This window comes from Sesamum indicum, linkage group LG3 (genome assembly GCF_026168435.1).
Source record: "Sesamum indicum cultivar Baizhima isolate 11 linkage group LG3, ASM2616843v1, whole genome shotgun sequence".
Taxonomy (NCBI): domain Eukaryota; kingdom Viridiplantae; phylum Streptophyta; class Magnoliopsida; order Lamiales; family Pedaliaceae; genus Sesamum; species Sesamum indicum.
This window is the reverse complement of record NC_142659.1, coordinates 18592046-18606842: the sequence shown is the minus strand read 5'-3', so window position 1 is coordinate 18606842 and position 14797 is coordinate 18592046. Positions and strand designations below refer to the sequence as shown.

Genomic DNA, 14797 nt, shown 5'->3' with positions numbered 1-14797 from the left:
TACACACCACAACAAAAAGTTGTTGTAGAAAGAAAACATAGACATTCACTATAAGTTGCCAGAGCCCTCATGTTTAAATCCCATTTACCTAGGTATTTCTGGACATATTCCATTCTTACATCTACACACATTATTAATAAATTACCATCATTCATGTTAAATTGGAAATCTCCATTTGAATTACTCTATAACACACCTCATTCCTATGATAATCTTAGAAGCTTTGGTTGTCTCTATTTTGCTTCTAATGCCACTCCTCATAAGTCCAAATTTGATCAAAGGACTTTCAAGTGTGTTTTTATAGATAGCAAATGGGTCTTTTAGGTAAAATTGAACCCTGAGCATGGAAAGGTATAAAGCTCATTGGTTGCTAATGGTACAACAAATTGAAGGGGTTGACTAAATTGATAGGTTTTGACCTATTGCTAAGGTTGTGATCGTCAAAACCTTGTTAGCTGTTGCTTCCAGTTATAGCTGGCCTATTCACTAAGTGGATATCGACAATGCCTTTTTACATGGTTTTCTTGATGAAGATATCTATTATGACTACTCTAGAAGGTTATTTGTTCAGTCGAGGCAAGTGTGTAGTTGAGAAGGTCTTGTATAAGCTTAAGCACGCATCTAGGCAGTGGAATCAAGAGCTTACACGCAAAATCGTCGGCTATGGTTCCCATGATCATTGCCTGTTTGTTTAAACATACTTTTGCAGGTTAATTTGTCCTTCTGGTATATGTTGATGATGTCCTGTTCATTGGTCCCTCATAATCACATATTGCTCAAGTTAAACACTTTCCAGATTCAGAGTTCAATATCAAGGACCTTGGCCCTAACAAGTATTGCCTTGGCTTGGAAAATGCCGGATCAGCAGGATGTACTTCAGTGACACAACACAAATTTATCAGGGATATCATTCAGGATGTTGGTTCCTTTCTTCCAAACTAGCTTGCACTCCTCTTCCTATGGGTTTGAAGCTGACCTCTAATATCCCTTCTCCTTTGATTTATCTTGAGCCTTACAAAAGATTGGTTGGGTAGACTCCTATATTTAAGTTTTTACTAGACCTAACATCAATTTGGGACATAACAACTGAGCCAATTTGTGCACAACTTGGGTCAGATACACATGACTGCTGCCTTTCATTTGGTACGTTATTTGCGAGGTTGCCCTGAGCAAGGTCTTTTCTTTCTTGCCTCTAATCCTCTTCATGTTACTGCATATTGTGATCTTGATTGGGTCAGCTGTGTTGACTCTAGACAGTCCTTAACTGGTTATTGCATTTTCCTGGGGAATGCCTTGATCTCTTGGAAAACTAAGAAACGAACTATTGTTACAAGTTCTACTGCTGAAGCAGAATATAGGAGTCTAGGCACTACAGTTTGTGAGCTCAAATTGATTTCTTACCTCTTGTAGGATCTTCATGTGACCATCCCCATACCCATTCCAATTTTTTGTGATAACCAAGCTGCAATCCACATTATTGCCAATCCTATCTTTCATGAATGCACCAAGCACTTAAAAATGATTATTATCTGGTGCACGATAAATATAATGCTGGATTTGTTCTCCCTTCGTACATTTTTAGTAAATTGTAGCATGCAGACAGGTGTACTAAGTTGCTTCTCTGGTCCTCTCTTTACCTCTTTCGTGTCCAAGCTGGGCTAGTTTCTTTTTCTAAGTTCATCTTGAGGGGAAGGGGGGAGGGGATGATGAAAGATGCACCAGCAGAAGTAGCAGCTGAAAATGAAGCCTTTGTATATTGCATTTCCCATTTTTTTGCAGTTGGGAGGACGTTGAGAGCCAGTCTGCAAACTAAAATTATGATTTTATGTGGAACTCATATCCTTCAAATAAATTTTCAGCTTTCAAGACAAGGTGATGGTGATGAGGGACCATGACTGTTTGTTTGTTATGCAAGATGGTATGCACTTCGGACATAGTAATTGTCGTTTGGAGCATTGTGACAACAAAGAACATCTAATAAGTTTTCCCTACCTACTGGAATAGCCAAAATCGCATCCAAGTCTTCCTTCTAGAAAAGTAGTTCGATGATCCTATAGTCCCATCGTTTAGTGTCAATTCAATGAAGGCAGTGACCCGAATATTCTTGCAACCCCTCGCCGGTGGTGTAAAGATTCGAAAGCTTGTCGGTCTTGGAATTCATGAATTACCCCAAACTTTTACTGTTATCCTTGAGCCCATTCTCCACTAGCAGCCCTATTGAACAAAGTGCTTGCTGCTAATCATAGATTGCCATATAAGGGATGGACGAGATCCCAATTTAGCTTCAAGTGGATTCAAGTGGGATAATACTTTGCTTCAAGAACACGAGCAACCAAACTATCGAGTTTCTGCAGTTGTTGCTACAACTGCTTGCCCAACACGACACTATTAAAATCCCAAAGTGATTGGAAACCCATTTCCCCATCCTATTTCTGGCAACAGATTCTTTTTGAAGCCATTTAGTGAATCTTTTGGGGTTTGCCATTATGCCACCAAAAGCGAAACATCAAGGATTAGATTTCGTCAAAGAGAGACACCAGAAGCCAAAAAACACTAATTGAGTATGCAGGAATGAACTAGATGACTGACTTAATGAGAACCTCATGACCCGCTAGGGATAGAAACTTCTTAGACCATCCCTTGTATCTATTCCACACTCGATCTCGAATTGGAAGAAAAACTAACTTTTGATTTTCTAACTACCCAGGGTAACCTTAAGTAGATATCATGTCTCTTTGCTAGCCGGATTCCCAAGGTTGCGGAAAGCTCATTCACCGTTTCTTGAGCTGTATTTTGTTTGACCACGACAATAGATTTATGCAAGTTTATCTATTGTCTTGAGGCTACCGCATAACTTCCCCACAACCACATGAGTGGCATGGATTGCTTTGCTCGTTGCATCACAACAAATAAAGGTATCATCTGCTAATAGCACGTGTAAAACTTTTTGCGCCTGTCTAGATTTACCAATCTCGCAATTAGTTCCTTCGGGTTCCTCCTGTTGCAATAGCGAACTAAGTGTCTCTATACACAAAAGGAACAAATAAGGATAGAAAGAAACCGCTTGATGGAGTCCCCTTTGTGAATGAAGTACACTAAAATTGGAACCGTTAAGTATAAAGGAATATGGGACTGATCAGACAAAAAGTATAATAAGATCGATGACTCTACTATGAAACCCAAGAAAAACTCCACCTTGTCATACACTTTGCTGAAGTCGAGTTCAAGAGTCATTTGTACTCTTCCTTTAGTCTTAGATTCCAAGAAATGGTTCACGTCATAGGCACAATAATATTGTCCGTCATTAGTCTACCGGTGATAAAAAGCAATTAAAAAAGAGAAAGGATGTTTTCTAGGAATGGCTTCAAACGGTTGGCAAGGATTTTAGATGCAATTCTATATATCACATTGTAGAGGCTTATAGGCTTGAATTGTGACACATGATTTGGGACTACCACCCATATTTGTATGATTTAAGGAGGTAATTTGATTGTTCAAGATATGCAAAACACAATTGCAAACATTGGATCTAGAATATGCCAATAATGTTGGAAAAAAAAAATAAAAAACGTGCCATGTGGCTTTGGAGATTTGGGGGGAGGGCAGTTGAAAAAGAACTCGTATCACCTCCTCCTCCAAAAAAGAATTCAATAGTAAGTTATGGGATGCAATGTGAGAAAATATAACAAATGAGACTAAATAAAAAGAAGCCCTACTCATATGGGACAAACAATGTGATTTTTTTTAATTATACTTGAGTTTGCATGTGCTGATATATATAAAATGGAAGCATGACCAATTTTTTATGTGACTATAATGCAACAACCATTTAGTAACTTGAGCTTTTACCATGTGGTATGATAGGCGTGGCTGTTAAAAAGTCAACACAAGATTTACTTTGTCTTATTTTGTTCACATGGTACTCAAAAAGCATAAAAAGAAGAAGAATTTACATATACACAACTGCAAATATATCACCAAAAATAGCTATTGCAACTCCCTAAGCATCTAATCATACTACTGTCCTCATTTTTCTTCATTCAAGACAGACAAGCTTGTTACCGAAATAAATCATAAGTATTGGATTCTCTTCGTCAACTATTTTTTTCCTTTGTTCTTATACTCACACATTGCTTTTGATCACCACAAGAAGAGTACAATCAAGCTTTTTTTGGAATTTTTTTCAAGTAATGATTGATAAGATTATTCATATATACATAAATATAAAGTAATTTAATCACTTAACATGCACTCATATCGTTTAAATGGTTGAACCAAATAATTTTTCACATGGGATCCTCTAATTTGATATTTTGTATTGTATTCTCCATTAAATGTATATTCATGGGAACAAATGCCTTTTATGATCATTAATACATAACTTACTAAGTATTTAATTTGTAATAATAAATATAATTAAGATAAAACACCAAAGCAAAATTAATGATAGACAAAATATAACATGGAAGGGTTCAAAGATATATAACCTATCGTCTCTTTAGTGCTCTTCCAAAGTATCGTCATTGATCAACAAGAGAAATTAGCTTTCAAAGAAGTAGTTCCAACCCTTAAGACGATATATAAATCATCCTACTTCTGAGCCTAATTCAAAATAAATCACTTTCATTTTTCAAATGCTTCAACCAAACATGGACTAAGAGAAAGACTCACATTCCAGAGTAAGTAGACCAACCATAAGGTGCTATTAACAAGAAAATAATGTAAAGTTATAGATAAATGAAAAATAAAAATATCTTATCTATTATGAGTGAAAATATAACAGAATAATACTTGTTAGACTCTCTGCCTTAAAGTGCATGGTTGTAGAATTTGTTATCAACTTATTTGGAGGGTGGGGTTGGGGGGGGGGGTTGAACTGTTATCTACATATAGAAAGAATGACTAAGAGATGTTGAATATATATACATACTCCAACTTTAATGTTAGCAGTTGATCAACCTTTGGTTTCATAGGCAGTTATGACATAGGATTAGGCTCTAAAAGTTGGACTTTCGAAATTTGAATTTTTCTTATTATTGGTGCATGGATGGTGGCGGTGGGGGTGGCGGCGGCATTGGACAGGCAACTGGAAGAATATATGGAGGATGATGATTATGATGATGTCCAGGAGGAATCATTACAGGAGTACCAACAGCAGATGCAAGGTGACGGCCGGGGGGAATAGCAATTGGATGCCCCATAGGTGCACCACCATATATGCCTATTCCATGCATGTCTAGTCTTTGATGCTTCATTGTAGGAGTAGATGGCGATGGATGCATCTGTTGCCCAGTTATTGGCTGTAAATGTGCCGCGGATGCATCTCCATTGACGCTAGTAATGTCATGAATGCTAGATCTTCTTCTGTCTCTATTCATGGAGTTTAAACGAATGAAATACTTTTGGGCATGGCTTGCCACTTGTGTTGGGGTCCTAGAGATAACAAAGTTTCTTGAGATACTTCTCCAATCCCCTTTCCCAAACTTGTCCAAACCAAGCAAAAATAACCTGCAACCAAGAAATGAACTAGTTGAATACTTGTCTCTGGATAGATACATGCAATCGATTAGTTTCTAATATTTAGGCTTTGTTTGGTTTTATGGACGAAAGGGGAAGTGAAAGGGGGAATACGCTTTTTCTTTATATTGTTTACTATGCTCCAAACGGATGTAAATTGCAATGCTACGTACCCTAATTTGCTATGCACTTAACCATCCCAATTGAATGTTGTTGCTCAAGATATTATTAGTTTTGGCCAAAGCTATGTATTTATCATGAAAAGGTGTATCACTAAAGATAAGGAATCTTATTTTCACAAATGGTGCCAAATAATATTGTTTGAGCAACCTTGGAGAATTACTTAACCAATTCTTTCTTTTAGGGCAGTCAGTTTGCAATATTAACAAATATCAAAGTTGTTAAAATTGTCCTAGAGATAATATTCCAAATCTCATGTTTTTAAGAGTGAAGAAGTTTATTGAAACCTTGAAATAAAGTTGTCCAAATTCCTTTAGACTTGTGTTTTTTATCTTGCAAACTTTCATCAAAATGCACTTTTGAGACCATCATAGTGATTTATTGGATTTGTTATCAAATTTATCATCCCATTACTTCATTCTTGATTCTTCTTAACTTGATATTTACATAAATGAGCTCCAATATTGATTTTACTCTACTAGCCTCATCCATAAAGCTAAATCCCATCTTAATTAATGTTCTACAACACCCACAAAATATTGAAAAGATTTCCGGAGTTACTTATGGTTTGCATCCTTGCAAGCTTTAGGTGTTTTTCTCTTTTATATAAACATACACGTATATTTGTAAGATCAGATGTATTTTTAGTACCATAACTTAGAGGTATTTGTTGAAGTTTCTCCTCCTCATTCCTCTTGAGTTTTTCCTTTTTGGAGCTTGTATTAGTCTCGAATTTTTCTTCCCTCTCATCTCTTTTCATTGTTGCCTTGGTAATGACTAATATACATCGAGGAAAATTATAATTTTTGTAATCCTATAAATTAAAGGTGGCAATTCTAGTTCTGTTCCAATTAAAATTCACAATTTAATCCTATAACTTTAAAAATTATGGCAATTTTAATCCTTTCAAGCTACTTTGTCAGAAAATTTCACGTCATCAACCATGTCAACGCTAAATTAGGTTTCCAACGAATTTGATGACACAACAGTCTGACATCTTTTTTCTTAGGAATGACTTGGCAAAAAGAATATTACAAATTGAAAATACTGCAATGTCATCAAGTGGCAATTTTCTTTTCGTCAAGTAATATATTTCCTAGAAAAAAAAAAAACAATTTGGACTCCCATGTCATCAAATTCGTTGGAAGCCCCACTTTAGCTATTGAAATGACTGATGAAGTAGATTTTCCAGCCAAATTGGGGAGAAAGACTAAATTGTCCCGATTTTTAAAATTACAAGACCAAATTATAAATTTATTTTTGAACAAAATTAAATTATATCATTTCTAACTTATAACACTAAAATTATATTTTTGCCAATATATATATCGATTAGAGAATATTGGTCGAGGGCATGATGAGTAGCATGGCACCATCACCATCCTCTTCCAAGTCAAGACCACTTGCGGTCCCTACGAAGTGGCTCCTCCTCCTCATCACCCCTTACCCTTAGACTTAGATAACACACTACTCACCTCATTTTTCATTACCCATGCATTACCATGACAATAAAGGAAATGTGAAACATTTTCTATTTTTTCGATTTAAATATATTTTTGAAAATACAATTTAATTTTTTAAAGTTTTTTTATTTAATTATGTACACTTATTTGAGTGTGTGGCATGCACTAGTACACATAAAGCGAGCAAAGAAAGATTATTATTTTTTTCTAACTGTATGTTTTTCCTAAATTTGTTATTTATGAATAACATTTTAACTAAATTTAAGATGAGGGTTTTACTTGATATTATACTTCTCTTTTCTTTCTAATTTGGAAAAATGAAATTAGGCTTTGAGCATCTATATCGATTTACTTCCTCTCCACTCATTCAAAATCAAATGTAAATTTTTTTTATTATATATCCACTTTTCTTCGAATCAAACAAATTCTTGACAATTAGCTGCTAGGAAGGGAAAAAAAGGAAACAAAAGTATCCTAAAATTATCTTTTTCACTAATAAATCTTCTTGAATTTGCCAATGAAACTCTCATTTAATTTTGCACGTTTTACGTTTGCCTACATTACCCAAATAAAAAAAAAAGGAAAATTGGGGAAAAAATAAGATTAGAATTTTCAGTAGTAATTATATGTTTAAAAGACTAGATGTTTTCTTTTTTATTTTAAGCACAATCATGAGTACTTTAATATATATATATATATATTTAATAGTGATAATTATTTTTTAAATATTGTTATTAACTAGAACTAGTGAATTTGTCATTAAAAATATTAATTAATTATGAAACATATATAACGATGATCTAACGACATAAATAATTATTGTGATTATATATATGTAGTTGTATTGTCAAATATATAGATGTGTTTTCAATTATTTATAGTGATAACTTTATGAACAATTTTTCTTACTAATTATTATACTATGATAATTTTATAAAAATGTCTTAATTAATACTTTATTAGGAATATTATCTTTTGTTGTAGGGCTAATCCTCCCCCTCAAAGAATACTATACTTGCCTTTCCTCACAAAATAAAAGAAAACGTTACCTGTGCTCCTCTTCCGTCCACGGAATTCCTTTCCGACGCTCTTGTTCCGACCGGCTGCTACCTCCTCCTCCTCCTCCTCCTTTACCGCTGCTTGCCTGACGTCCGGAGACGGAGTCACTAGTCCCCACGCCTGAGAAATTAGGGTTAGTAGTCATGTAGGGTCTATCTTTTTCATGGTAATGGTTATTAGTGGAAATCAAAGAGCTGGAGGCACGCTCATCTCCAGCTCCTGCAGCACTATAGTTGGGCAATGGGACATCTCCAGCTTCAATGGCAGCCACATCTTCAACAAGAATTTCGAAATGGTGCTTCAGTTCTTGAATGCTTTTACTCGGAACCATGCACCCTATCTTGCTCCAGTTTTGCTCTGTGCAGTCATCACTCCAGTGCATGGCAATTGCATTTTCGAATGCTTTTTCTTCTTCTCTGCTCCACCCCACCCCCTCCCCCACCCCACCTGTACCTGACATCTATGTGTGTGTGAGTGTGTGCGTTTATGTATGTATCTACTTGTGACGTCTGTGATTCGGTGTTCAATAATGGGATTGCAGCTGCTCAGAGAGTGGAGAAAGGAAGAGAAGGGGATGCGCAGGATAAGGAGAGGGGAAGAGAATAACATAGGGGTGCAGGATAAGAATGGGGGGTAGCAATGCATTAATGGAAGAGGACCACCAGTGAGGGTAAAGGGATGGGTTGATTTGTCATGTACGTTACAAAAACATTACATATTCTAACTCAACCCCCCCCCCCCCCCACCCCCACCCCCACCCCCACCCCAAACACAAAAGCTGGAAAAAAGGTTTTCATGTTGAAGTTTTATGTATATGGCAATGTGTTCCTCCCATGTCCCTAATTTATTATTCTTACATTCTCTTTGAACCAAATGTTAATTAATACTGATATTCCCTACATTTTTGCGTAAGCCCCAAAAGCCTATTGACTTCATGAGACTGCAAGCAAGGGAAGCTCAATTGTTGGCGGCCAAGCAATATTGAGATTAATTTAAATAGGGGGAAATGACATTTCGTCCTATAATTCACGGCATTTTCATGTTGTATTGGTTACGGAATTTTCACTTTTGGTCCTGTAACTTTAAAAAAATAGCACTTTTGATCCTGTGGCATCTTTTTGTTAGATATTTAATGAAAAAGGTGAGGTAGCCGTTAGGTGTATGAGATAAAAAAATACTACCTTTTGAAAGTTATGGGACTAAAGATGCTATTTTTTAAAAATTATGAGACCAAATGGAAGAATCCCGTAACATATGGGACCAGAAGTGTAAAAGTTCTAACAGCTACATGCTAAGCACATGATACGTTCCGTTAAAATATATAATGAAAACGTGGCATCGAACCAAAAGCACTATTTTGTTTTAAATGTTACGGGATCAAAAGTGAGAATCTTGTAACAAATGAGATTAAAAGTGAAACGTTATGGGAGGATAAATGACATTTCCCCTTTAAATAACAAGGAAACAATTTTATTTGACTCCATTCTTCAAAATTAACCGTTGCTTTTGAAAAATTCAAATTTTAATCATAAGAATTATGATATGCTTTACGTAAAAGCAAATAAAGTTTACAATGGTTGAAAAAATGGGATTAAAGGTAATTTTCGCCCACTAAATATGGTTATTTTCTTATTTTAGTCCTTTAACTATTTAGAGTTAAACAAAAACATCCTTTAATTATTTAATTTGTTTGATTTTGGGACACTAGCTGCTGGAATTTTTTAGACTTGCTGGAAAAAGTCACATGGACCTCACATGAAAAAATTTCGGCAAGATTGAATTTCCCTCGTGACAACCCTATTATCATCACGATGGATGTTACAAATTTTGCAGTCTACACAAGAGCAAAACAATGCTATCTATAACAAGTCCACAAGAAATACCAACTTACGTCTTTTTGAGTATTGCTAGAAACGTAATTGAATGGAACTAGAATAACACCGCTTTAAAGTAGAAAGTGTTCTAGTTTTCTCAAAAATGATGAAAAGAGATTACAATACTTTAGAAGTAGAGATACAAGAGAGAAATGAAGAGAGCAAAAACATTTAGACACACTAAGATTCCAACACCGTCTATATATAGAGTGAATGGTTGCTTCAAGCGAATGGTAGGTGAGCTCCTACTCATGAGGGTGCAAACTTCTAATCAAGGGTCTTAATGTATGGTAGGTTCTTGTGGTTTCTTGAAGGTCCTTCGAAGGTCTGCTGAGGCTTGACTAGGGGTGGCAGACGAGTCGAGCCGGCTTGATTTTGAGCTCGACTCGAGCTCAAATTTCTCAAACCAATCCTCTCTATTCATTAGCTTGCGAGTTTTTTTTTTAAAATTTTTTATATATTTAATTCATATTCAATACCTTATCAATTTTATACTCAAAATTGACTATATATTATAATTATTAATCAATTCCATATATTTTATTTTGAATAATAATAAATTATGTTACTTTTATTTATACATTTAATCTTTATACAAAAATAAATTTAATCAATAATTTAGTAAATTATAATATTTTTATAATTAAAATTATTATCTACTATGACATATAAATTTTATGTCATATTTTAATATATATTTGTATTGTGTTATACTTTTTTATTTGACAGGTAATTCACTTATGATTTTTTTTTTATCAATTTTTGAGTTTTATATTTACATCAAGATACATACTATACATTATGCAATCTATTTTATTACTTATAAAAATTTATGTCGAAATTGTCACCTATGAATTAATCTAAAAATAATGATAATAATAATAATAAAAATAATGATGGTTGAACAATTTTAATTATTTTTATTATCATTTTATTATATGTAAAAGTTTAAACAATAATTACGATATATTAAAATTCGGGCACCCGATTCATACCAAATTTAAATATATATAAGATTGTGTCTATTAGATCATATCAGACGCTATGATTTAAAATCACATGGCCTGATTCAACGATACATTGTCTTGAATGATTACTCTTATGTTGCGAGTACGATATCTCGACATCCGTATATCCAATAAGTCCAAAATTTTATCAAATGTAATATCGAACGGTTTGATCTGAATTTTGATGGCCCAATTAACCCATGTTGCTCAACAATGTAAGATGATAGTTACATCAATGTAATACTAATATTTATATATATATAAATTTGTTGCAGATTGTGAACATATATTAATCTCAACTATAAAATATTTTTATGTATTTCGATTGAATAATTTCAGATAATGTATACTTTTCTATAATTTTTAAATTATTCAGTATGAATTTTTGGGTATATTTTACTAATTACAATACTACTAACTAATTAATAGTTTATATTTATAACAATAAATTAAAATTTTATACTATATTTTGGTATATTTATAACATAGTATACATTATGCAATCTATTTTATTACTTATAAATTTATGTAAAAATTTGGTAATTCAATCCCATGATTTAATCTAATAATAATAATAAAAAAAATTACGAGCTCGAGTTCGAGCTCATCATGTAAGAGTCAAGCTCGAGCTCCATCCTACTGCAAATCGAGTTCGAGCTCACTAGAAAAGGTCGAGCTCGACTCGTTTACACCCCTAGGCTTGACCACAATTTGAGTTAAATACATTCAGACTTTAGATTAGTAATTAATTGATCCAATCAATTAATTTCAAGTCCACATTAAATTTTTATTTAACTTTTGGACCTAATATTAATTAATCTAATTAATTAATTCCAAAACTCAAATCTTTAACTAATCCAATTAATTAAAATTTTAGGTCTCATATCACATAGAATCTCAATTGAATAATCTATCTAAAGTTAATTCTCTAATTAATTTTTGAATGCCGTTAATATTTTGTGTGTGACCCTTGTATGTTCATCTTCAACTAAACTTAGTCTTATGTCTCATATACAATTTAATCCAAAAACTAACTTGCCTTAGATTAATTGAGTAGTATTAATTAATCACTTTTCATTTACTCATAATGCAAGAGTACCATTATCATAAGTGGTCATCTAATAATGATCCATGGGACTAGAGAGTATATGAAATCGGTATGAGTCTTCAACTGCGCATACCATACAAATGTGGTTCATCCATCGAACTCTCTCCTGATCAAAGTCTAGGGCACAAAATTCTAGATCGTTCCCATTCTTTACTTTGATAACTATGTATCTACTCTTGATTGTTTTTCCCACTAATCAACTTAGAAATACCACTTTTCTATTTGATCAACAGTTATGGCCAGAGACTTTCAAAGATTAACAAAGTTTAGAGGACATAGGAGATCACCATCATTTTGTGATGGGCGATGGATTCTATCATGGAGTACAACAGCCCTCCGTGAACGTTTTGACTGCACTGGTGCAGAGCTTTTGATAACCACATTGTACCACAGTCACATCAACCAGGACCAAGACATAGTTGCCCCATACACAAGGCTATTGTGGCTTCTTAGATTAGAGGACTAATTGTCGTACTATCATCGATAAATAGTTCTAGTCATTCCAATCATGTCACACGAGCTTTAATAAGACAACTCCAACGAGTCAATTAGTTGCACTTGACAACCCACTCGCCAAGCACCCATTGGAGGACATAAGCGTCACACGTCTGTTGTCGATGAAACGAGATACTCATCGCATGAATGTATCACTTTGTGCAAGTCTCTATAAATTCCTCAATAACCATTCTCGAGGGTTCTTGATTTGTAAAGTTTCAGACCAACCATAAGAAGTTGGTTTAAGTCGACATCAAATAGGCATTATCCACAATAAAAATAACCAAATAATAATTATATTTATGATATTTAATATTACAAAACAACCAATTAATTGAATTTTGATCACCTACAGTACTAACACAAACTACACATATGGGATCTTGAGAATGATGTTCCCCGATTTGAAGTGTTAGAAAGGATAAGGCCGAGAAGAAGAATGCAAGACAAATTAGGAAATGAAGTAGGAAAAGAGCTGAAGAAATACTGTATATGAACAGAAAAATCGGGAGTTTGTTGCCCATGTTCCTAATACTGTAATTTTTAGGTTTCATTCATCTTCATACAATAATGTGGATGAAAATTATGACTTTCTACTTCATATTGACGACAACGTATTGCGTGCGTGTACAACTATATATTTAGAGGTAAATATATCACTTATTAGCTATAAAACAATATTAAGTTCATAATTTTTTTTTATATTTCTATCGTTGAAACAAGAAAGATTGGTATAAAAAGACATTAATTGTTCGTTGATTTTAAGAAAAATAATTTAAATTGAATAAACGAAAGGTTGGTATAAAAAGACAAAGTTGTAATAAACAAGAAAAACTATTTAGTAACTTTAATTGCTCTCAACTACTCAGATATATTTGTCGTAGTTTAGCGGTATTCGGACTTTTAAATTGTCTTTTTGATTTATCATAATTAAAAAGAACACTTAAGTAACGCTATGAGTGTTTGAGTGTTTTTTCACAACGAGGAACAAACACTTAAACTTTTATGTATAAATTATACCCATCTTCTGCATATGGCTCATACCACTGTGAATGCAACAAGAGAACCACATTGACAAAGATTGCTTTTTTCCTTCCCATATTTCATACCCACAAAGGATGAACTACTACTTGAAGATGCCATTTCCTTTTGTACATTTTCATTCAGCGAACAAACAACAGGTGTGCAGAGATATGCAACGACCAACTATCATCTTTCAATGCTCATATTGCTATTTCCCATAATATTTCACTAACACTCCCTGGAATGTGGAATGTTCACTAATTACAAATACAGCCCTTATGGCCATTATGGTTCACAACAAAGTCTGGAAACTGAACCAAACCGACAGGGGCGATTTTTCGCTTACGCTACCTTTTTTCAGGCCGGGGATGACTGAGAAGGGACAATGTAATAATGTGGACACTTCTGTAGATGTATGTGTAGTTATCCAAAAATGAGGGGTGATTTCTGTGACTGTCATTGTAATTTAGGCTAAAGCAAAATACTGACATCATTTTATTCAGTGTCGCGCAACTCCATATAGGAACGATTACAAGACTTGTTTTTGTACAATTCAACAACCAAATTGAAAAAACAAGTGTATCTGCTATCAAGAGCTACTTAAGCTACCAACTGCAAGAGATTTTGATGCTCCACAATGTTATGCTAAAAGCAAAAGACCAAACAGCAGAAAGATTAACAATAATATAACCAGCGAAATGATGCAATCTGGGCTGCTGTGGTCACAGCAGATGCAGCAAATTTTGGCCCCAAATCTTACCTGCCAAAATTCTATACAGGGTCCAATTATGCTAATGTTATCATACTTAACCTAATATCGCACAAGGGTTCTTCTCACATTCACCAATTACAGCGTCCAAACACATTATTCTTGAATTGCAATGGTGGAAACTAAATGATGTAACAGAAATAGTTCTGATTTTCTTTCATGAACAATACCAACCCCACATTTCAAGAACAAGTAACCCTTCAATCTGAACATGCTGAGGAGAGCTCAGTAACATCAAGGAACAAGCATATGAAATCAATTCAAAATCTTAGAGAAAGGCAAAAGTTAATGAAAGGAAGAAA

The 14797-nt window shown here is 34.1% G+C and overlaps 1 protein-coding gene across 1 annotated transcript; it reads right to left on the bottom strand.

Moving 5' to 3' along the window:
- Window positions 1-4738: 4738 nt before the first annotated feature.
- LOC105158116 (Duplicated homeodomain-like superfamily protein) lies at window positions 4739-8955 on the bottom strand. The gene is made up of 2 exons (XM_011074753.3): window positions 8210-8955; window positions 4739-5508 (listed from the first exon to the last, which is right to left on the bottom strand). Exons 1-2 carry the CDS (start codon window positions 8677-8679, stop codon window positions 5034-5036), a joined length of 945 nt encoding a protein of 314 aa, XP_011073055.2. The 5' UTR covers window positions 8680-8955; the 3' UTR covers window positions 4739-5033.
- Window positions 8956-14797: the final 5842 nt, after the last annotated feature.